At 51.7% G+C, this 24,026-nt stretch overlaps 1 protein-coding gene and 1 long non-coding RNA gene across 12 annotated transcripts; one reads left to right on the top strand and one right to left on the bottom strand.

Annotated features, from left to right (window-relative positions):
• The first annotated feature begins 972 nt into the window (after nt 1-972).
• On the top strand, nt 973-23,755 carry TFAP2A (transcription factor AP-2 alpha). Of its 11 annotated transcripts, XM_067751968.1 has the most exons (9): nt 6,562-7,911; nt 10,171-10,224; nt 10,368-10,605; nt 13,687-13,738; nt 15,836-16,067; nt 17,928-18,046; nt 19,973-20,114; nt 21,670-21,723; nt 22,001-22,139. In XM_067751968.1, exons 1-8 carry the CDS (start codon nt 7,238-7,240, stop codon nt 21,701-21,703), a joined length of 1,545 nt encoding a protein of 514 aa, XP_067608069.1. In that variant the 5' UTR covers nt 6,562-7,237; the 3' UTR covers nt 21,704-21,723; nt 22,001-22,139. The 11 variants fall into 11 exon arrangements, 9 of the variants coding, with proteins under 9 accessions (XP_067608076.1, XP_067608074.1, XP_067608073.1 ...); XM_067751975.1 differs by lacking the exons at nt 6,562-7,911; nt 21,670-21,723 and adding an exon at nt 973-1,117 and having other exon boundaries at nt 10,171-10,228; nt 22,001-23,755; XM_067751966.1 differs by lacking the exon at nt 21,670-21,723 and having other exon boundaries at nt 22,001-23,755.
• On the bottom strand, nt 4,248-6,207 carry LOC137231549 (uncharacterized). The gene is made up of 3 exons (XR_010946656.1): nt 5,457-6,207; nt 5,207-5,286; nt 4,248-4,881 (listed from the first exon to the last, which is right to left on the bottom strand). It is a non-coding gene; the product is annotated as an uncharacterized lncRNA (long non-coding RNA).
• Nucleotides 23,756-24,026: the final 271 nt, after the last annotated feature.

Genomic DNA, 24,026 nt, shown 5'->3' with positions numbered 1-24,026 from the left:
CTCCCGGCCAGGTGTGGCTCCTACGGAGGTGAGCTCCTCGGGAGCCCCAAGTCCGGTGGCTTCTCGTGAAGCTCCCTTCTAATTAGAGCAGCGGTGAAATCATTTAGGTGATTTCATCTGTAATGGGAAAGCAACCTCCACCCCCAGCCCAAACCTCAGCTGACCATCCCGGAGCCACCGATGCCCCTTTCTCCCTTTAAAAAGTTTTAGTGGAAAAGATACAGAGCCGGGAAGCCACAGAGGAATGGGGGCGGGGCGGGGAGTCGTGAAAGTGAGAAGAGAGGGCGGACCTTAAATAGAAGTGTGAGTGTATGCGTGTGCAAGTGTGTGTGCGCGTGTATGTGTGCACGCGTGTTTGACTCTCTGCGGAGGGAGGAGACGAAACCTAGAAGTCAGAAATGAAACAGAATCGTGAATGTCTTCACCTACTGGGAAACACTTTGATCTGAGATCCGACGCTGAAGCAGCCCTGGGGGTTGCAGACTCGAATCCGCGAGGTTGAACCTCGCAGGCCGGCGGGGAGGCCTGGACCGGAGATATGGCTTCACCGCATGCATCCAGGTGCGCGGCACCTATCGGTTCTGACCCAGTCTCCGGGCCTTGCCCTCCCCCCCCCCAAGGGCTGGAGATTCTCCCAGCCCCAAAGTTCCGAAGGGGAAGAGAGCCAAGGGAAGAGCGTGTAGATGCCCCCATGGCTCGAGTGCGAAAACACACCAAGTCACACTCGCGTCGCTCCCAGCACACTCCAGCAGGCAGTCTGCCTGGGTTCTTCGGCTAGGGATTGACCGGGAAAGCGGGTTGGGGCTGCTGGGAAAAGCTGGAGCTGATGGCGAGATTGCCGCGGCTATAAATCCATCACTTCCCAGGTCAGCTCTGCGAGGCGCTGGGACTAGGGCTGGCGGAGTGAATTCCTGGGCTAGCGCGCATGCGTCGGCAGGTAGCAACCCAGCTCTTTATGACCAGGTGAGATGTTGGTGAGCAGGTAAAAAAGGAGGATTTGCCTAAGCGATTCCAGGGAGCGGGCCCGGCCGAGCCCTACAGCCCATGCCCGGCGGGGACCCGTCGCCAGGAGCGCCGAGCCGCGATGTCCATACTTGCCAAAATGGGGGACTGGCAGGTACGGGGGTTTGCCTTGGCCGGGGCTGAGGTGGGCGGGGGTGGAGCGGGGGAGGGGGCCGGGCGGGGGGAGGCGGAGAGGAAGAGCTGCGGCCCAGGGCTGCAGCGTCGTAGGTGAGGCGCGCCTGGCAGCGCCCAGGAGCGTTCCCAGGAGAGAAAGAGGGCAGGAAAACGGGCGCAGGCGGCGGCCGCGGCGCTGGGGGCCACGCGCGCCACCGGCCTGCCCGGTGCTGGGGAGAGTCCGGCGCACGCTCCACAGGTGGCCCCGGGGGTCACCAGTGCTTTGCGCTACGGACGCCACCCCCTGCCCGCCGCCAGTAGAAACTGGGGTAGATGACTAATTCAGGCGGGGGCAGGGCGCAGGCGGGCGTGCGGTGCGCCGCCAGGAAGGTTCCCTGCTCGCTACGCCTCCGATCTCGCCCTAGACCCCAGGGCGGCGCGTGAGATGGGGTTCCAGTGCACCTGTCTCTCTCCGCGTCTCCACGTTTGGGGGACCACAAGGGAGCGTGGAGAATAGAAAGGGGTCCGGCTGGACGGGTCGCGCCGGCGAGCACGTTCTTTTGGGGAATGCTCAAAAGAGTTTGCGCAAAGTTGAGCTTCTCGCTCCGTCTTCTTCCCGAAGCCACTTTTCACCGCTTGGGCTACGGGTTGGGGTGCCTAGACGGGGGCGGTAAGTGGCGAGTGATGAGGCAGAAGGCCTAGAACTGGTCGAAACCAACGCCTCCCGAACTTGGCCCTGCTAGGCCACGGGCACCGCAAGGCCAGCTAGGCTCCAGACACTGCTCTCCCCTGAGCCCCGGGCCCGACCCCGGCCGCGGGAACCTGCATCCAGCGCTCTCTCCTTTTACGTTCCGGACGTTTCCCCTAAGGGAACCAGGGCGGCTCTGGCCAGGTTGGTGAGCATAGCAGCCTCTCCCCTGTCGCCGATTTCATAATGGGAACCGCGGGGCCTTCTTTTCGCCCTAGCCAAGCGGAGGCCTGGTTAGGGCGAGAGTCTATGTGCCTAAAAGCCCGCAGGCCGATTTGAACCAAACCCCCGATCCTCTCAAAGAAAATTTGAGGCCCTGCTCTTTCCGGGGCGAGTTCTTCGGCTTGTTTCAGATTTCGGCCATCAGAAGTAAAGTTCAGAGAAGTCCCGTCTTCCCTACATTCTCTGGAGTTGGGGAAAGGAAGTCATCTTGCAGTATTTATTTCTTTCATTGCACTTATTCTTTTAATCAGCCATGAGCTCTTTTAGACCTCTCCTCCCAATTAAACCTAAATAAATGCAATTTCATCTCCAGAGTTAGACTTTGTGGTTTAAGGGTGCAAACCCCACACCAAACTCAAATCTGGGGCATTCACACCTTTCCCTCCCTTGCCCCGGTGGATCTCAGGGCCCTTCTTCATTCTCTTCTCTGGAGGGGAAGACTGGGGGACTCCTTGACGGAGGGCTTTTGGTTTTCCCCTCAAGCCGGGAGAACTTGGCTGCAGAATTCCTCAGCGTGAGAAAACGCCCGCAGTGCAGGCTCGGCCAGGGTCTGGGCCTCCAGTGGTTTCGACTGAGGTTCGGAAGCAGCAAGATTCCAGCCTGAAGGGGACAGGAGTGAAGTCTGGGCCTGGCTCCCGTGGGTTCACAGTTTGGCTAGCGGTGGGAAGCCGGGATCTCGGGTGGGGCACGCGGATTTGGGGCCTGGAGAGGCCGGCTCCTCCGGCTTTTGCCTGTTGGGCTCCTGGGCCCACTGGGTGGCAACAGCTGGTGAAAATGGAGTCTTTCTCCTTCCCTCGTTGTCTCTCTGTCTCTCTCGGTGTCTCTGTCTCTCACACAGATACTCACTCTTCTCCCAACGCCCTCTCCACGCCCCCCTATCAGGCCTGGACCCCCGACTCCTGCCCCCAGGCCTGGCGCTGCTGTCCTGGGGTCCCGGCGAGGCCGGAGCATTGACATGCAATGAAGCGACTTGTCGTGGTAATGACGCTCACACACTACCGCGGCTCCGCTGGCTCCAGGGGCGACCGGGGCGCTTGCTCGGGCCTTTCTTCAGCGCTCCTAACGCGGGCGGCGGCGCGGAGCCCGCAGGCCCCAATCTGCACCTCAAAGGCGCCCTCGGCGGGAAAACAACAACAGTTTAGCAGCCCTGGCGGGTGTGGAGCCGGAGATCTGCGGGGTTCGGGTCAGCAAGGGGGGAAGGTGGAAAGGATGAAGGCCCTGAAATGCCTTCCCCAGCCCACAGATAGAAAGAAAGCGAAACCTAGATTTCCCCCAAGCACACCGTGGCGACGTTTTGGGGGTGTAAGATCCCCTGCTCCCGGGCCTAGGCTTTGGCCTACAGATCGCGCTCTGGGGCTGCGGCCGCGGCTGGGAGGGTGTCGGTCCCCCGGGCGGCCCACCCCCCGAATTCCAGCCGCCGCGTTGGGCGGCGGCCCCAGGCCAGCCCGCAGGGTGCGTGGCGCTCGCGCTGGAAGTTGACCATTTTTGCGGGCGGAGCGCGGCGCCGAGCCTGGAGCTGGGTTCAGCCAGGGGCCTGTGCCGCCTTGCGCAGGCGGGGACCGGGCATGCAGGGGAGCGCCCAGGGCGTCGGAGGGAGCCCCTCCGGCTCTCTACCCCCCTTGTGGCTCTGGTCTTCTCCCTAACTTTCGGAGGGGGGGGCTTCTGGCCTACTCTGCCGGGCTTGGGGAATTGGCTGCGGTCGTCTGGAGGGAGAGTTGCCCTTCGGCGGCTGGGGGCGGGGGGGGGGAGCGAGTCCCCCTCCTCTCGCCTTCCTTCCACCTGTTAGGCAACGCTCGCATTCGCGACAGCCTCTACCCTCACGGCGAGGACGCACCGTGAGACCCGGGAGGCTGGGAGATTTGCAAGCAACAGGCCCAGATGGCATCAGAGGTCGTTCCTAGAGCAACTCTGAGGCGAGACCTACTGTTGTTGGGGGATTTGCCGCATTCGAGAGGGAGAAAGGAGGGTTTGACCTAGGACAAACGAGGAAGCTCGGCCAGATAAATTAATTACTCTGTATTTCCAAGGATCGCATCACGTCTTTTTTTTTTTTGGTCTCTCTTTCTTTAAAAGAAAACCTCTGTTTCACAGAAGAAAAAATTACAGAGCCCCGGTGGGGCGAGCAGGCCCCCGTGTGGACCGGGAGAGCCGAGACTGGCGGACCTGGACGACGGGGGTGGCTCCCGGGCCTCCGGGTTCCGCGCCAGCCGGGCACTGAGCCGCGAAAGCGCCCGCGTTAGTAACAGCACCAAATCATGAAGGAACTCTCCCTGCTTTAATTAAAAAGGGGAATCTTGGGAAAACTGGAGCAGATTAGCACAGCGAAGGGTTGGTTCCCTGCGATTTATTTTGATGCATGCATGACACGGCGCACACATGTCGGTATTTCGGCTCAACTCCAGAAGCGACTGTGAGTCTCTATAGGAGTTCCGTATTCCCGTCCACACTGCACCCAGGAAGCCCGTAGCCCAAATACCACGCTGAATTATCAGTCGGCCCTAGCTTCATACAAATGAGAGGAAAATCATTTAACCCCTGCAGCTGTCAAGTAACCTCTTCAGGGTACACTTTTTATTTTACACGCGGCAATTAAAGGATCCCAAACCCCAGCCGGGCGACTGAAGCCGTCTGGCAAAATCTCCAACCTGGGGGGGTGGGGTGGGCTGGGAAGCGCGAAGCCAGTAAAAGTCCCAGGGCGCCGCGGCCGGAGGTGTCAGCTGCCGGGGAGCGGAGGCGATCTCTTGTTGGGCAAAAATCCTGACGTGACTTCGCCGGTCTTCGTTTGGTGGTTACATCTGATTGCGAAAGGGATAGTAATTTCTAATAAGATTGGACGGAGCCGAAAGGACAGAGCCGCTGGTGGAGGCAGGGATGAGGGAGAGGTGCCGAAAGCTGGGCCCCGGCGCGGTCGCTCGGACCCTGCGCGGTGCCGGGCTTTTGCCGGGTCGTCTCCGGCGAGGAGGAGACGGAGAAGAGAGCAGAGGAGAGGAGAGAGAAGAGTGGCATGGGGGCGGGGGCGCCGGGGCAGGGCCGCGCGGCGGGGCTCATGGGAGATTTCGTGGGCTCCCCGGCAGGAGCGCGCTCTAGGAGCAGGTTTGCGGCTTGGAGAGGCCTTTATACCTGGGTCGGAGCGGCCGGCGGCAGATTGTGGTGCTGGCGAGCAATTGGACTATTGTTGATATGCTAATGAGGCGATTAGGCTGTTGGTAAAGAGCAGGAAAAGGGAAAAGTTTCTACCATTAGAGGGAGATCTCCGAGCGCACACGGGAGCTCTTTCCCTTCTCGCCGCCTCCTCTGCGCCCTCCTCCCCTCTTCCTCGCCCTCCTCCTCCTCCGGCGCTCGCCGCCCGCAGCCGGCACTTTGGGCTTACCCAGAGAGTAGCTCCACTTGGGTGCGAGGCGGAGAGGGGGCAAATCCATTCACGCCGATCCATGAAAATGCTTTGGAAACTGACGGATAATATCAAGTACGAGGACTGCGAGGTAAGCGCGGCGCTAGCTCAGTTGTCCTCGCGGCCGCAGGCGCGGAGCTGTACTTCCCGCGTCTCCTCCCCTCCTCGAAGCCCGCTGCGAGGTGCGGGTGAGACAAACTTTCCCCAGCGCAGCGCCCGCCTCTCCGATTCGCCCAAAGAGAGCAGGGGAGAGGCTGCAGAGGGAGGATGAGGACGTTCCCTTCTTTCATTTCCCTCCATCGGAGCCCCTGTCCCACTTCCCCCTTTTCCTCCTGACCGGTTTTGACTGTGCCTAAGAGTAGAGCGAAGAGAGACAAGCTGGGTTTTCGAAGCAATTGCTGGCAATTGGGCACGCGTCCGTGCACTCTGCGTGTCTCTCCAACGAGATTCTGAGGGCCCAAGTCACCAGGAAAAGAAAGGAACGAGAAAACCCTTTCCCCTCTTTAACTTTGTCTCTGATCTTTAATATTCCTTCTTTTATGTATTCATTCTTTCCTTCCTTCCTACCATCCCCCCACCCGACTTTTCTCGAAAGGCTCTTTTCTATTTGGAGAAGGGGCCCCCCCGCGCACTTCGCTCTCAGCTGGGCTGCACCTCCCAGTGAGCGGGTTCAGTTTGGGAACACTCATCTCCCAAAGTGCTGCGGGGCTCCTCCAGGTACACTATGTTATTCAGGAAGTTCTAGGCAGTTTCTCTCTCTGAGCTACTTGGTGGGCGCAGCCCTGGGGTGGGGATGGGAGGCGGCACCGGGCGGAGCCGGCTGGCCGCCGGCTCCCTACACAACCGCCGGGCACTCGGCTGCGTGACCGTGGGAATCCTGGCGGGGCTGCCGCAGCCTCCGGTGCGGGGAGCCCGCCCGGCCGGTAGAGCGCGCCGCACTGGAGCCCATTTTAAAAGCCATGATTCCCGGAGCTCGCCTTCTTGGGGCAGCCGGGGAAGCCCCAGGACTACCGGCCGGCCGGCGGGAGGCGCTGGGAAAGGGCCTGGCGGCCGCTGTCCCAACCCCCTTGCAACTCCCCGCTAAAAAGAGCCGATGAGTCACGGGAGGGGGAGGGGAGGGGGCCGCGACCGGAGAGATTACCTAAGTAAATAATAAATGGCAGTCCCGGCTTTTGCTAGTTTTTCTTTCCTCTTTTCTTTCTTTCTTTCTTTTTGGCATGTGGAGCTGGGAATGTCAAGCTGTCTGTGTGGGCGCAGCGGCGGGGTCTTCACTTGAAATCAGAACCTGGGCTATGTGAACGATGTGTCACCCGTCCCCTTCCTCCTCTCCTTTCTGTAGACTATTTTAAATCTTTCCCGTTTCCCGGGTCCTCCTTTTCCCCCTCCCCCCTCCCCCGGGGCACGAGGTGACTTCCCAAGGGGACGGGTGCTTATCTGGGGACTCGTGTCGTGCGCGGTGCGGGCGCAGAGACTCCATGTCGGGCCAGTCGCTTTGTTTTCAGGGCTGGGGGGCCCTTTCCGAGCTGGTCAGGGTGACACTGAGCCCCTAAGCCTCCCAGGGTGGATTGTCGTATCCGGGCTGTGGCCTTGGGCTCGGGCAATCACCTTCTCGGAGGCCGAAACCCCCGGCGGGCGGGGTCCGAAGCTCCGCGCGGCGCGAGCTGCCCGTGGGACCCAGGTGGGAGGCGATGCACTTGCACCCCCAGAGAGGGACCCTGTGGGGCCGCGTGTGCATGTGCGTGTGAGTGAGACAAAAACAGATGAGAAGCGAGAGGAGGGAGAGGAGGATAAATAGAGCGAAGGCTGTTTCAACAACTTTGCGGTGGGCGAGCGCCGGAGCAGGGATTTCGGGTTTCCGAGCCGGCTTGGGGCTGTCTAATTATGTCGGGCTCTGCAGGGACACGCAGGAGGCGAGGTGCCGCTTGTTCCGACACCCCGGCGGACAGACTGGCAGCGGCGGCTGGGGGAGAGCGAGCCGTGTCATCCGGGGGGGCGGGGGGCCTCGGGCGGGAGTGGCCCAGCCAGTCAGACGGGTTTGCGCCGGGAGCCGGGAGCCGGTGCCAGCGGCGCCCGGGCTGGGCCGTCTTGCGCCTCTGCGCGCCCCGGGCGGCGTCCCGGCTCCCCCTCCGCGAGCCCCGGCCCCGGAGAGCCGAGGGCAGGGCCCCCGCCGCCGCGGAGTGTCCAGCCCCGGGAGTCCGCGGGAAGCTCGAGCGGCGGCCCGGGCGAGGGCCGGGCCCGGGCGGGGTGCCGGGCCATGGAAGAGCGGCGCGGGGGCGGCCGGCCGAACCCCGAGCCCCAGGCCCGGCTGCGGAGCGGAGAAGCCCGCGGCCGGAGGCGCCCGGGAAGCAGCTCGGGCGCCGAGAGCCAGACGAACGCCCGGACGCGGGCCCCGGCAGCTCCCGGCCGCGACGCGCGGCCCCCGCGGCATCCCGAGGTCTGCCCCAGCCTTTTAGGTCTGATTGTCCTCGCTCGCTTCCTCTCCCCTCCCCCTCCCCCGCGGCCTCCCCCTCCGTGCGCGCCGGTTCGGCCTCCTCCCCCTCCCCCCTCCCTTCCTCCTCTAGGGCTCTCCCTCCTTCCCGCCCTCCCCTCTCCCCACTCCGTGCTCCTCTCTCGCGCCCACACTTTCTTTCTCACACACGCACGCAGACACATTCTCCCTTTCTGCGCGCTCGCCCTCGGTCTCCGTCTCTCCCTCTTTCTCTTTCACTTTTGCTTGCCCTGCAACCTTTTAAAATGTTGCCCCTTCCCTGTGATTCGCCAGCCGCCGCGCCGCGGCCCCCCGCGCGCTCGCCCGCTCCCTCTCTCGCCCGCTTTTTGTCTCTCGCGCTCCCTCTCCCCTCCTCCGATTTGCTACACTGAAGCTCCCGTCAATGGACTGCATTGAGAGCCGGCTCCGGCGCGAGTTGCCTCTCCGCTTCACGCTCGATTTCCAGGCATTCTTCCCTTATTAAGTATTCGTGTAATATTAATAGTCATGAATATCTGCTATTAGCAGGCTCCAGGAACGCTGCCCAGCGCGGTTATTAGAAGCTCAAGCGAAGCCGCCGCTAAGAAAAGAGGGGGAGACACGGATTAAGGAACACGCGCGCGCGCGCGCACACACAGACACACACACAGACACACACACACACACTTCTTGCTTTTTGCCTTTTTGAGGTTTTTCATTTTTTAAGGAACTTTGAATCCTACCCGCTCACGGCAGGATAGAGACCGTGGGTTCGACCAGCTGAAGGCGCCGCTCGAATCGGTGGTTCAAGTTCGGATGGACCAGAGCGGGGCTCCAGCGCTCGGGGGAGCGGCGGCGCCGTGACCGGAGTCCCGGGTGGCGCGGGGCTCTCGGCGCCTTTTGTGTGGGGCGCGCTCGGGCAGCGGGGCAGCCGGGCTCTCCGGGCTTGCTTGTTGTTTTCCACCCTGACTCGTTACCCCAGACTCTTCGCAGATGTTAGTTCACAGTTTTTCAGCTATGGTGAGTCCCATCCCCACCCCCATCCCTGTTTCCTTAGGAATTTTACTCTGGAGAACCTGGGGCTGCGGAGCGGCCCGTCCTCCTCGCCCGGCTTTCCTTCAGGGCACCCCCTTTCCGTTTGCATTGCCCTCGCTCCTCGTATCTCTCCCTCTCTTCCATCCTTCAGCCGAATGCGGTACCCCCCATCCCCCGCTCGACCTCTCCCGGCGCGCAGCCCTACCTCGCTGCTACTTCCCAAGGCGTGTTTCTTGCCACGTTTGTCTTTATTTCCTCGCCTCTTCACGTGTTCCCGAGATGTTCTCAACATTTGATGCTTAATCCGGCTACAGGAAAAATGCTGCCCGGTGTGCCCCTTCTTCCCCTCGGGGTCCGGGGCTGTACCTCCGAGGGCTCGCATTGCCTGCAATCAACTCTGTTCGCTTGTTTTGCAAGCGAATTGCAATAGAGGAACCCAAGTCAGGCGTTTCTTCTGCCCTTTGGGGCTGGGGTGGAAGGGGCGGGGGCCTCCGCCCCGGGGTGCACCTCTCTCTTTTAAACCCAAGACAAGGCTGGATCTTTCCATTTTAAACCTTGGCTTGACGTCCCTCTCTCCCCGTCTCTATCACAAATCGACCCTGTCCAGAAAAAGGCTCCTAACTGAGGAAGCGGATAAGACAGACCCCCATCCCGCAGCTTAGACCTTCTTTAAGCTGGTAACTTAAACGTGGGCTTTCCTTACAGCCCTCTACGAAATATGCTCTATTTAAATAGTCATGAAATGGTAATAGCCTTTGAATGGGTTTGACTGTTTTCCTCCACATAAATGGAACAGAGTAAACAATAACGCAGTGGCAGGCAGGTTCAAATGCAGGGACAGAGAAAAGGCTGCTTCTGCTGTTTAATATTTAGTAGGAATTTTAATTTTGCGTAAGGGAGGTTCCACTCCGCAGCTTAACGGGCTGTGTTCCGGGAGGCCCTTTTTCGCCTTTTCCCCCCTTTGAAAGAAGCGCCTAAGGAGAGTCTCTTATGCCCCCTCACTGGCACAGTCGAATTCCCTGCGTTTGGGGAAGGGCCCTTTTCACTCCCGGAGTATTTTCTGAAAAGAACCGCCTAGGGCTCCTTTCTCGCGGCGGCCTACGGACGGGGACGGGCCGTTTCCCACGCAGCCCTGAGCCGTGCACTCAGTGTGGCAGCTGTAACTCGACGCCTGATTTCTTGTTCTCTGCCCTTGCCCTCGCTCTCTTCCAGGACCGTCACGACGGCACCAGCAACGGGACGGCACGGTTGCCCCAACTGGGCACTGTAGGTCAATCTCCCTACACGAGCGCCCCGCCGCTGTCCCACACCCCCAATGCCGACTTCCAGCCCCCCTACTTCCCCCCGCCCTACCAGCCTATCTACCCCCAGTCGCAAGACCCTTACTCCCACGTCAACGACCCCTACAGCCTGAACCCACTGCACGCCCAGCCGCAGCCGCAGCACCCGGGCTGGCCCGGCCAGAGGCAGAGCCAGGAGTCTGGGCTCCTGCACGCGCACCGGGGGCTGCCCCACCAGCTGTCGGGCCTGGATCCCCGCAGGGACTACCGGCGGCACGAGGACCTCCTGCACGGCCCCCATGGGCTTGGCTCAGGACTCGGAGACCTCCCGATCCACTCCTTACCTCACGCCATCGAGGACGTTCCGGTAAGAGGCCCCGCGGGCGGCGGGAGAGAAAACGCAGACCCTCCTCACCCACCCGCGAGAAAACGCCCGGAACGTGCAGCCCGGGGGGCCCGGGCTTTCCTGCCCGGCGTTTACTTTCTCGAAATCTCCTTTTGGTTTTTCGGGTGGACACTTAAGGACCCACTGAGACAGCCGCCTTAAAAAAATGGAAAAGAATTGTACTTGAGGGTCCTGCCCCTAGAACAATGGCTCCTGGAGCTCCTTCAAACAATGCCTGCATATTACCATTGAGAAATTAGACGAATGTCACCGTTGACGGTACCTTCCCCTCTCGACGACAGTAAACTGTTTCGACGGGGAGAGGATCTAATTCCACCACTGTGTCTGTCGTGGGGATTTCTCCCTGTCCTGAAAAACATGTTAGAGTCAACCAAAAGCGCTCATTGAAATGCCCTGGCCATTTAAAAGAAAGTGTGAAAGACACACTAGGAAAATAATTTTTACCTGATTTTATGAGTGCTAGTGATATCTGAAAGTTATGTGTATACCCTACCCTGATTAAAGAATAGTAAGTAGCAAGTCCGAGGAGGAGGACATTGAATGCAGCCTTTTTCTCTTCCTAGGGGTGCTAAGTGCTGACCTCATAAATCATTAACTGGGTTCCCAACGCCTTTCAGAACCCGCTACACCCCCACATTAAATGAATGTTTTGAGACGATCGGGCAATGCATTCTTTGAGTTCTAATTCAGTTATCAATAAATGCAGTTTGAAATGATTTCTAAATAAGCATGGTATTAGCGCATTTACTGTTTACAATGCAAACCAGGCTACTGATAATTTGAAAATACTTTATGAAATTAAATTTAAACCAGCATCTCTTGCTTCAATTCTACATATTTATGGTTTGCTCACAACCTTCCTGAAATGGAATTAGAGCAAGCCAATAATTTTATTAAAGCTGTAAAGGCTCTGTTAATGCTGCTTTTCTTTGGAGAGGAAATGTATCTGGATGTGATTTTTGCTAAAATGCTATTTCAAATTACTGCATCAAATATTGCAGCAATATGTCCGTTGACAGTTTAATGATTACTGCATTAGATTGCAAAGAAAATGGTCAGATGAACTTACCTGCTTGCTCGGTGAATTTAAAACATTATTTAAGTTACATAGGAAAATAGAAAATTTATTACATCTCTCATTTGGCCTAGTTAATCACTGAAATTTGTTGGTTATGTTTAGCAGCGTAACATGGAAAGCAGGAAAGTAGGCAGTTGATCCAATGTGGGGTTTAGTAAGCATTGTGTGTGTGTGTGTGTTTTCATACATGTTTTTAGAAACTGATACTGAACAGTGCATTTCTTGGAAAGTGAAATGAGAGGAGCAATAGCTGAGAAAAGGGCCATTAAGAAACAAACCTGGAAGTTGTGATCATTTTAGTTCCCCTTCCCAAAGATTCTCTGAATCCTTATCCTAGTCTGCTCCTTGGAAATATCTGAATTGCAAAATAATGTTGCGAGCTTTTGGAACTACTGTGAATTAGAATTGCTCTACTTTGCAAAAATTCCGAAGTGGCTGGTGTGAATTCTTGACACCGGTATAGTCACTCTTCGTGGTGAGATTGGCCTATAGGAGAAATTCATCAAAAGATCAAATAAAAACAAGGAAACCCAGTTGCTGCTCTTCCCCTTTCCCTCCCCCACCTTTTAAGAAAAAAAATTCTTTCAAAGGAATTTGGGTCAGGAAAAGGGTTGTTTTCAATTTTCCCATTGCTGCAACAGTTAACCTTTAATAAGAACGACTGCCAAATATTTAAGAAAATCAAATCGATGGTGAAAATTATTTAATCATTAATATCTCAGTGGGGTTTTAAACTTAACAGTCTGCCCTGTATGGACAAGGTCTAGAAATAACACAAATAAAAGTATTATGCCACATTACATTTACTTTATGGGTTTAGGGTGCGTGCATAAAGGGATCATATTTCCCCATATAGTTAAAACACAAGAACTGCAGCAGTAGTCATTTCTGAACATTTCTCAATTTAATTATACTTAAATCCAGAAGCACTTTAGGCAAGTTACAAATGAGAGCATTGAGTATAATAAAACCTGTAATAAAGCAACTTAGTGCCATCCACCCGGAATCATTGCGATCAGGCACAATTAACAGGAGCATAAATCCAAGACAGAATGGAAAATGTTCGAATCAGTATTATTGTTGGACAAAGACTAGAGAAGGAAGTAATAGTTTTTTTAATGGTAATGCCTGTGTTTGGTAACGATTGTGAAATCTTCTATCTCAGCAGCCCTGGTGCTAATTTGTAAACACAGGCAGACATTATATTGCCTGTCAGTTTCTGCATTAGAAAACACGATTTCATTTTACTTTCTAATCACGTTTTCACTCTAGCACACACGTATACCCATCCATCTGTAGAAAAAAAAAAAAAGGAAAAAAGAAACCCACACTAACAAATCCAAATCTGCTACTGGACACAGGAAAACCTCAAAGGATTTTTGTTTGTTTGTTTCTCTTTTTATCATTTCCATATCCCTATCTGATATCCAATTTAGACAGTAGTCCTTTTTAAATTTTTTTCATTTATCCATAAGTGAAGGTGTGTATATACGTTTGCTCTTTATCACATCACCTAAAACGTTTCCAATACTCCCCTGTTACTCCCGACTGTCATTTCTATTGTTTCTCTGGCTTTTGCTGCCTGCACGCTGGAATTGCTGAAGTCCGAAGCCGCTGAGGCACCAAACTAAAGCTAGGTGTATTTTTAAAGGTTGAACTGACTGTGAGAAAGATCAAAACTCGGTTTAATTTCCAAAGAAAGTTTTATTCCCCACCCCCAGCTCCTTCAAATGTGGATTATTTGCTGGGGAACGAGAAATTGGCCGTGGGTGTACAGTGAAACGTCTTGAGCTGCAAAACCCCCAATTCCAATGAGCCAAGATGAGATGTTTATATATAAATGTCACTAGATGGGAGGGGGGAATTTTGAGTCTGCACCTTCCCCTCCCCCTGTCTTGCACGAAATATTCATTTCCTTTTGTTTTGATTATACATTTACATCCATGTGTATCCTTTTGTTGCAGCATGTAGAAGACCCGGGTATTAACATCCCAGATCAAACTGTAATTAAGAAAGGTAAGCCATTTCCTTCTGCATTCCAAGCATGTCCTTACAGGCACAGTGCTATTTAAAAGAACTTGCAGGGCTGTGTTTATTTTTTTCCAAGTAGGATTTCCTAAAGGCTCAGAATTAGCGAATAGATAGGCATAGAATAGCAATGCTTAAATGATCGGCTTTCAGTATGTTAGTAATGGCAACAGGCTAGCTTTGTTCTGATTCATGACTTGAACATTTAATTTAGTTTAATGATATCTGGACAAACACATGAAATGTGTAATAGTTGAACAGATTTGGAAGTGGCATTTCAATTTTGGAACGGTTTTAACAGTTCAGTTAATCCATTGCGTGAGTGGCCATGAGTGTTAAGAAGTGTATAATGCTAAAAGCAGTGCAAGTAATTTAATATTAATATAGGAGCAGATGATAAAAAAACATAGCACTCCTTAGCAGAGGGGGAAAAAGTCTTTCATGTTCTTTAATTTCTCATTAGCTGTTAAGGGTTTTTTAAACTTTGTGAATTAGGTTAACAAAATTTGGCTTTTGGTTAAAATTAGCTTTTTGAAGATGTCAGGTTTATTAGCATAAATGTTTGGAGCAGAAATTGTTTTTAAAAAGTGTCAAGTGATTTGGATGGATTTGTAATTTGTGTTGTGTTTAGTGAGTAGAAATAAAGTTTACCGGATTAAATGCTATTCACAGCAGCTTTTTTTTTTTTTTGTTATGGTGGCAATGTTACATTTCAGGATTCTAGGCACCACCAGAGGACGATGCTATATAAAACTGTTCCCATTTCTAACCCCAATCAGTATATTGTTAGCGAGTTTAAAGTTTCATTTTTGCATCTGTGAAGTCTTTGTCACGTCAAATTAGATGTGCAAGGGATAAATCTTAAGAGATGCTCTTTCCAAGTCGACATGATAATTGGCTCTTTTATTAGTAATCTCTCAAGAGTTCGTTTAACTCCTATTGTCTCTATTAGCCTCCCCAGAGCTATTAATGTCACAAGTGATCTATCCAAAACCTAGAGCCCCCCCCCCTCCCTATACGTCTAAAATATCCCCAATCAAGAGGGAGGAGTACTGTATACATGTATTATTATGCATACATGTATTATTATGTCTCCATGTGGAATTTTAAGATACAAATGCATACTGTACTTAAATGGTTATGAATGCATCTGAATTATATTGGTGTTAGAAATGTAACATGTTAGTACACTTTCTGCTGGCCTTGAATTTTCTTCTAAGTATGGTGGATCCAACGATGAAGAGCTTATGATTTTAACTAACAAGAACATATCCTCCCCTTCCCCCCTTCCCAAAGAAGACGCTTAAGCATAAGATTATTAACTGTTTGCTCATCAAAAGAACACACTGCTAGTTTTCCATGGTAGGCCTGTTTGTCCTTCTTTCTCCCAGTTCAAAACGGGGCTTGGAATGGTTTTCCAAAACTCGAGTCTTTTTCACAGATAAACATAGGAAAGGGCCTATTTATCAAAAGGACGGGGTGTGACAACAGAATCCACCACTTCCCGGCTTGGTGCCTTGAATGAAGTGCTCATTTACAGGCCGCTTTAGCCATCTAAACTCTCGGCTGATTTTAATTATAGGTCTGTGAAGCAGTTTTTCCCCAACGCTAAACCCCTCGCCCCACGAAAACTCCCGAGCCTACATAGCTTGCTCTCGGTTTACAAACGTCACCCCCTCCGCTGCACCCCAAGCCCGTGCTCCAGCACCCCGTCTGGGGGCCACTTCCCTCGGATGCTGAGAGCCGGGAGGGTCACGAGTTCACCACCATCTCTAGGCAGCGCGCCCCAGCGGTTCAATGGCAAGGGTCCAGGGAGAAGCACAGGGCTGGCTGGCGGGGCTGGGCCGCCCCCCGGCCGCCGGTGAGACGCGCCGAGGGGCACAGGCTCCATTCCCAGTACCGGGATGGAGCAGGGACTAGGGCAGGAGATGGGGAAGGAGCCACGGAATTGTCAGGGCTGGAAGAAAAGCGGCGGTTGCGGCGCAAGCCTGGGAGCCTGCCCGGGCCGGGACGAGGGCCGGGGTCGGGCAGGGCTCGGGAGGGATCCTCGGCGCCCACACGCGGCCTCCCCGTCTGTCTCCGCAGGCCCCGTGTCCCTGTCCAAGTCCAACAGCAACGCCGTCTCCGCCATCCCCATCAACAAGGACAACCTCTTCGGCGGCGTCGTGAACCCCAACGAAGTCTTTTGTTCAGTTCCGGGTCGTCTCTCACTCCTCAGCTCCACCTCGAAGTACAAGGTCACGGTGGCGGAAGTACAGCGGCGCCTCTCACCGCCGGAGTGTCTCAACGCTTCGCTGCTGGGCGGAGTGCTGCGGAGGTGAGGCCCGAGCGAGGCCCTGCCCGCCAAGCATTGCGCCTGCGCCGGGCCGGCGACGCGGACGGGCCTCGCGCCAGGGCCCTCCCTTCGCGGGAAAAGAAAGGGGCGGGGAGAAGAGCGTAGAACCCGGTGGGTGGGAGCTGGGGGCGGGGTGAGGCGGCGGGCGCCTGCGCACTCCGCCGCGTTCCCGCGCGCTCCGTCGTTCCGGGGGCGCGCCCGGGTCGGCCGGCGCAGCGCGCTCAATGGGACCTCTGCCTCCTCCCACCCCCTCCCCGCGCGCACGCGCAGTTCGCCCCGCCGCGGGCTCAGTCCCGGCCGCTGCAGCCGCGGGGCGCCGCGCGCCCGCCTTTTCCCTACTCGCTCACACCTTGCAAGCCTAGGAAAACTTCCTCTCAGGCGCCTCACTTTGCCTTACCTCCATATAGGGTCTCCGATTGCAGCCCGCCGTCCCTTGAATAGGGTTTAAGTAGAAGACAATGGTTTTCTCTAGAGTCTCCGTGCCACGCCCCCGGGTCACCAGAAGCAGACCCTCCCGCGCGAGGTGCTCGCACTAATGGTTCCGATGTACCGCGTCCCCGTGTGTGCCAGGCAGCGTGCGAGGCACGTTTACGTGCATTATGTGTGCTCGCTACAGACGATTGCATGTTGCATATGTGGCCAGGGATTCTTGTCTCACCCGCGCGAGGTCGGAATGATTCATTTCGTAGATGAGATTTTCTAAGGGTCGGCGAGGTGAAGCACCTTCCCTCAGGGCAGGTTTGTCCCTCCTCTGGGCTTTTTGCTCCTAGGGTTCCACCCAGCTTTGTGTGTGGTGGGTCTTGCGTTGAACTTTCCCAGATAATATTTTCTACTTTTTCTCCTTTTTAATTTTTAATGAGAAAGTGGACCAAAACTTCATTCTTTTGACATTTATTCATATATCTGTTTATAGACCCAGAGTTCTGCTGTGATGGGTATATCCCATACAAAGGCTACAGAGTTTAACATCAGCTATTCCACTCTTTCCTTCCTCCTTCACGGTCATTTGCTGTCCCTTTGTAATCTTTCGCTGACACAGATCTGAATCCGCCCTCTGCCTTTTTCTCCCCCTTCCCCCCTCCCCAATATTGGAGACTGTTTACCTAGGGGAGTATAATTTAATCCACACAATTAAAGAGCACTTGAGTAGGGAATAAAATCTGAAATTAATTAATTTGCTGTTTTATTTAAACAATTTATCTTAACCACCTTCTGATTATGGGAGTCTATTTAGACATCTATTTAGAACCACCTCCATCGTCTCTGAAGTAAGGGAAATTTTTAAAGGCTGATATCAACTTTTGACTTTTCTAGTTAGGCTGGTGACACGGCATGTAAACAGTTGGTGAAATGAATTTCCCACTGGGGCTAAAGCCAGAGAAAGAAACGTAAGAGTGATGATAACTTTGGTTACTCTGAATAACCTCACAGCAGATCTTGCAAAGACAATTTAAAGACCCCATTGGGATTTGTGTGATTGTAACAACAGGGAAAATATACAGTCATCAGTTGAACTCAAAAATACTTCACACCCTAGAGATGAGAGCTGTGTTTATTTGTTTGTGGTTCTTCTTCAGAGAGTTGGGAAATCAGAACCTTCCAACCTGCCACAATAGTTGCAGTAATAACTGAACACAGGGGGTGCTTTAGAGTTTAACAAGCATTTATCGCCTATGTTCTTTCTGTACCATTCCTTCCTAGGTTTCCCTTCCTTACATATCTCGGGGCCAGGATCCTTAATTTTTAAAAATACATTTTAGGAAGTTGTCAAAATGACTACAGTGTGATGCAGAGCAACCAAATGTTTTCTGAATCCCTTTCTCACATGTATTTGTGAAACAGGGCGAAGTCTAAAAATGGAGGAAGATCTTTAAGAGAAAAACTGGACAAGATAGGATTAAATCTGCCAGCAGGGAGGCGTAAAGCTGCCAATGTCACCCTGCTTACATCACTAGTGGAGGGTAAGTGAGTTCCCTTGCTAAAGAGAAGGGAAGTTTCTTCTGAGAAAATGGCTAATATTCAGTGGCCAGATGTTTGGCTGTATTTTGTCAGTTGGGCAGTTTCATTTTTCCAGAAAACATAACCAGAAGTGAACGGAATTCGTGTCAAAAAACTATTTGCATTTATTCCTGTCCTCCTTTCCTCTTCCCCTCTGCCACAAAATTACACCTCCCTAGCCCAATTCTGACCTAAACAATGTGAAAACTTAAGAACTGCATATTCCTCAAGTTCCAGTCTCCTTTATAGAGCTCAGCAGTAAATCACTTAAGCTATTCTGACATCTGCGTTTGAGAAATGCGTGACCATTACTTCCTGAATTAATTTGGGAATCTTTGACCTGCATCCTGATTTAAGACCATCCTGAAAGCTCAGGGTTATATGCCCTTTTAGGTTTTTGTTTTCCAAACATATGCTCCCTTATCTCTCATTTAATTGTGCTTCTCTACTGGAGAGGAAGAAAAGTGAGCAATTTTAGACTTTGAGTTATTTGGATAGGAAAAGAAAAAAGAAATATAAGCATTGCAGAAAGTGTCTCATGTCAGCTTTTTACACACACACACACACACACACACACACACACACACACACACACTCGCTTCTAAACCCCTCAAAACAAAGGCTCACCCTGTCCTCACTCGCTGTTCTAGATACATCAGAATCCAGTCACAGCAGTCACATCCCTACTTCCTCTAGATCCCTGTTAAGTTTGTCTGATACTAAATTGGCTTAAGTTTGGGTGTGTTGGAATGAATGTATCGTTCTTTTGCATTTTCCTTTGTGCTCCGTTGGAAATGTCTTATGCTTACAGGAAAAAGAGAGGCACTTAAGTTATGGCGCAGATTTCAAAACTACCATTTATATTTAAAGAAGGCACTTAATCTTATTTATATCTTGTATTTGAGGAGACATAGTATAATTGAACTCAAGTTCTAGCTTTGTAAATAATTTTTAAAATATTTAAAAACATAAAATTGAGGAGAAACCCTATGAACCATTCGTTAATCGTGCCCAAAATGATACTAATGTGACTGTTAACTCATAAGCAATTGTTCAGTGCCAGAAACTCAGCTACAGTAGCATTATATTAAAAATAATACCAGTACATTGGGAACCCACCGTTCAGACCCCGAAACAATTATATGCAGAGAAAATGGTAGTAGCGGCTTTGGGTGTAGTGTGAGAGTGTGCATGGTTTTGGGGTTGAGTCCTGTAGCAGGGAAGCAGTTTCTGGAGAACTGTTATTGTTTGTGATCCGCTCCATTTTATGGAAACAAGCTCAGCGGAGAGGGCTTTGATGCTCTAATTGGCGCATGCGTTCTTCCGGAGCTGGAGCTAATGGCAGGAAGCCCTGCAGTAAAAACCAACTGGTTCAGGAAATTAAAACCAAAGATTCGAAAATCAACAACACAGGCAGACTCAGTGGAGCGACCCTCGAATCCTCTTGGTTAATCGGTTTGGATGAACAGATAATTATATGCGATAAAGTTAAAATGTAAACCCTTAGTCGTTCCCTTGCAGAAAAGCTCGAGGAGTAATTATGAATATCATTTATGAATGTGTTGATAGGTGTGAGGTTGGAATACAAGAAACATTTTGAAAGAGAAGGTGGGGGAATGTCATCGGGGGTGGGGATGAGGCTGGAGGGGAGTTGATGGGATTTTATATTTTCCAATCGCCTGGGCCTTCTAGGCTAAGTGGCCATTTTCCCTGGGAAGTGCAGCCACCATATCCTACAGAGAAGGAAAGAAAATGCCTGAAATGGGAAAACAAGTAGTGTGTGTTTCCTACAACATCTGGGTTAAGAAAATAAGGGAGTTGGGAGGCAGTTTTGATCCCAACTTTTTTCATTCTCTTGCCCTCGCCCCCCTCCTCTCACCTCTTGCCAGGAGAGGCCGTCCACCTCGCCAGGGACTTTGGGTATGTGTGCGAAACTGAATTTCCTGCCAAAGCAGTAGCTGAATTTCTCAACCGACAACATTCCGATCCCAATGAGCAAGTGACAAGAAAAAACATGCTCCTGGCTACAAAGTAAGACATTACCTCTTCGGGGTCTCTGTGTCTCACTGTCAAGAGAAACAAAAATCAAAATCATTTTTGCTCTCATTTTTGGCCTCTTTTCCTTTTGTGTTAATCAGCTCTGTTGTAAATATTGAAGTTACAACACAATCTAATAAACCATAATTGATTTTAAAGGGGCAATACAAGGAAGATTGTGAGTGCGTATTTCCCACTTTCCCCTCTCTTTCACCACACGTTCTCATTTTTTTAAAAAAAATTAACGTGTATGGGGGTGGGGTATAGTAGGGATTTGATGGAAGCTGAGTGTGGATTTGCGACTATTTCTGGTCAGAAAGACCAGAATCAGGTTCTTTTTTTTTTTTTAACCTTGTGTTTTATATTGGAGTATAGTTGGTTAACAATGTTGTGATAGTTTCAGGTGTACAGCAAAGTGATTCAGCTGTACACATACATGTATCTATTCTTTTCAAATTCTCAGAACCAAGTTCTTAAAGGAGTGACACACTTGCCTGTATCAGTTTTTGTCTCTTATCAATATGTTCTCCAAGGGCAAGGATTAAGCAATGGCCTGCAAAATGTTCAAGCCAGAAGCTGTCCTAGTTTCAACCCTAATCCCTTCTCCCATTTCTTGCCTTCCTTTCCATCCTCCTCAAAAGTGCTGTGTACACACACACACACACACACACACACACACACACACCCCCCACAAGTTCTAGCCTACAGGCGAGATGTCAAATAGGTTTCAAAATGGCCCAAGTTATATTCCCATTGGTGCCTGGGCTGAATAGGCTTCTGCAGGTGGTGTGTGAAAAGAAAATGACTGTTTTGATATGTTTTCTGGAAATTAAAAGGCTTGTTTGGAAGCCCTTAATTATCAAAGTCGATGTCACAGGAGGGCATGGAAGCAGGGGCAGCGGCCTCAGGCAGGGCAGTTTCTGGCCTGGGGACACCAGCTGGCCTTAGAGGAGGTAGCCTGCCACTGCTTCCTGTTCTCCATCCTCCCTTCACAGCCCCCCACCCAAAGGCTGCTGCTGCCTCAGGAAGGCCCACCTAGTCCTTGCTTCCCAGATTCAGAGACTGAGCTTCCCCTGTGCAGGCTGCATCGCCCGTATTTCAACTTTTCCCTCTTCTCTTAGCTTCCTAAACACACCCATATTCACAATTTCCCTAGACAGTTTTTTTTTGGTGTATGGGAAAAGAGGTGGAATGGGCGATTGAAATGTCTGTTTCTTCTTCCCCAAACCACTCTGACTTATCCCCAAGGAACATTTTTTTTTTTCTGGTGACTTTTATTTTTAAAGGCAAAAGAATCCCAAGAAAAGTTTTGCCTTTCTTGTGCACATCCACCCTGATCTGAAGGTGAATGAGTGGAGAGTTCATCCCCCCAAACCGCTGCCGAGGTCTCTAGAAGATTAGGGAAGAGGGGGCTCCGTAGTATTTTGAGCAGGACAGCTGCTGGGTGCATGCTATTGGCTGTTGAAGAGATGCTTGCGTTTCTGACTCCTTGCCCCTCTGACTCACCTTTGTCTCTCTCCTAACGTGTGAAATGTTTTCTTGCGTCTAGGATGCTTGGTGTGAGCGAGAGAGGAGGGGGTTAGAAGTTTGGTGCAGCTGAGAGGTGAGAGAGAGACACACACACACACAGAAAGACAAGAGAGAGGCATGTGTGGAAGTGTTTAAAGAGCAGGAGATGTTTAGGCGGACTCTGACAGGTGGCTGGGTCTCCCAACATGTGCCCCTCCCCCCCAGTCTGTCTCTGGGGCTCTGGGTCAGGTCAGGTGTCGGCGTGATCCAGGCAGAGGTAACGGCAGGGAGCAAGGTTTTCTCTTTGCTGCGGATGCTGCTGGCTGCCCAGCCTCATCTCTCTCTCTCTCTCCGCTCCACTTGTGCTGCAGACAGATATGCAAGGAGTTCACCGACCTGCTGGCTCAGGACCGATCTCCCCTGGGGAACTCGAGGCCCAACCCCATCCTGGAGCCGGGCATCCAGAGCTGCTTGACCCACTTCAACCTCATCTCCCACGGCTTCGGAAGCCCGGCGGTGTGCGCCGCGGTCACGGCCCTGCAGAACTATCTCACCGAGGCCCTCAAGGCCATGGACAAAATGTACCTCAGCAACAACCCGAACAGCCACACGGACAGCAGCGCCAAAAGCAGTGACAAAGAGGAGAAACACAGAAAGTGAGGCGCTCTTCCTGCCCCACCCCCTGCCCGCGCCGCCTCCCCGGCCCCGGCCCCGGCGCGCCCACCCACTCCATCTCCATCGCCATCATCTCCATCATCTCCATCATCGCCATCTCCATCTCCATCACCGCCCCTCCCCCACCACCGATCACCACCGGCAGGTGACAGCTCCGGGATCAGCAACCCCCCACTGCTGCTACTGCTGCTGCTGCTGCCGCCGCTGCCGCCACCGCCTTCGGTCCGGAGTCTCGGGGTGCCGGGGACAGCGCTCCACTGTGAGCGGGGCGACCCCGCAGTCTCAGGCCCCGGCCCCGGCCCCGACTTCCTCCATCAGCACCAACTCCCCTTTGCCCTCGTGTGGAGCCTAAGAGAACAGAACAGGCCGTGAAGCCAGCAAAGAAAAGTTCTGTCCGAGTTTGTGAACCCTTTTTTTTTTTTTAAACTAACAAATCAACAACGACAACGAAAAAAATTTAAAACTTTTTTTTTTAGAAAAAAGAACGTAAAAATTAAAAAAAAATTATATGAGCTTCATGGGACGGAATCACCACCTTCTCTTACATACTTCAGATCGTAGCCATACTAAAAAAAAAAAGAAAGAAAAAAATGGCAAAAAAGGCTAATGACATTTTTATCAGTATTGTGAATAAACTTGAACACAGATACTCGAAGTTCCATGTCTTGTCTTCAGTTCTAGAAGTTTTCCCTCTTCAAGGTAAAGCGACCAACTTGAACTCTCTCTGACAACACGATTCACAGTTCTATAAGGGAATCAGTGTTCACGTCTCTGTATATATTTATTTATGTGTAATTTAATGGGAATTGTAAATATGGTGAGTCTGTTTTAAGCCTTTTTTTTTTTAATTTATCTGGTGATCTCGTTTACCTCTTGTTTAGTGGGTTTTGAATCTTCCCTATTAGTTCTTCATGTGGTTCATGGTACTTATTTAGGAATCCAAGGTTTGGGGGATTTTTTTTTTTTCCTCTGGTATTCATGAATTTAGCCCTGTTGTAGCATGTTAAAGACGACAATGAAACAGCTGAACAAATAAAAAAAGTAAAATAAAATTTTATAAATAATTAGTATTACATTTAGCTTTTCATTGAACTGAAAGAAAAAAGTGATATTGGACCCTGGGAAGATTTTTAACTTGAGTGGTTTGATAACCGTTCTATGTATTGTGGGGAGAAAAAAGAAAAGTTTATTTTATTCCACTGTCCTCCCTTAAAAGCATCATTTGAGCAATAAATGAGTATTGTCTTTAAACCGAGGGTTAGGGATTCCCCCCCCCTTTTTGTTCAAAGAACTTCAAACATTTGGGACCACCTGGTATTCTGTATTTTCACTGGCCATTTTGGAAGCAGTTCTAGCTGTATTGTACTGAGTTGTGCTGGCAGTAGTTTCCATGCCTGTCAATGTATCATAGTCCTTTGTTGCCCAGATAAATAAATATTTGATACGCTTTATGTCGATTTTTTTTATTCAGTGGCTGTCTTTACCCAGGCGTATTTTTGTTCTTGGCAGTATTTTTTATTCAGTATGGTTACAGTAATTGAGTTTAACTCTCCCTTGGCAATTGCTCCTTGCAATAAGCAGCTGAACCCATTGTTTCCCTCAAGTATAATAAAAACTTACTTTCAACTTGGAGTTCAGAGCAGGGTATCATTTAGATATTCCACTGAGTCTGTATTCAGACAAATGACACAATAAAACCCAATGTATTCTTTTGGATAAAAG

The sequence above is a fragment of the Pseudorca crassidens genome, chromosome 10 (assembly GCF_039906515.1).
Source record: "Pseudorca crassidens isolate mPseCra1 chromosome 10, mPseCra1.hap1, whole genome shotgun sequence".
NCBI classification, from domain to species: domain Eukaryota; kingdom Metazoa; phylum Chordata; class Mammalia; order Artiodactyla; family Delphinidae; genus Pseudorca; species Pseudorca crassidens.
Note: the sequence above shows the minus strand (reverse complement) of the source record. Positions and strands in the feature narration are given on the sequence as shown.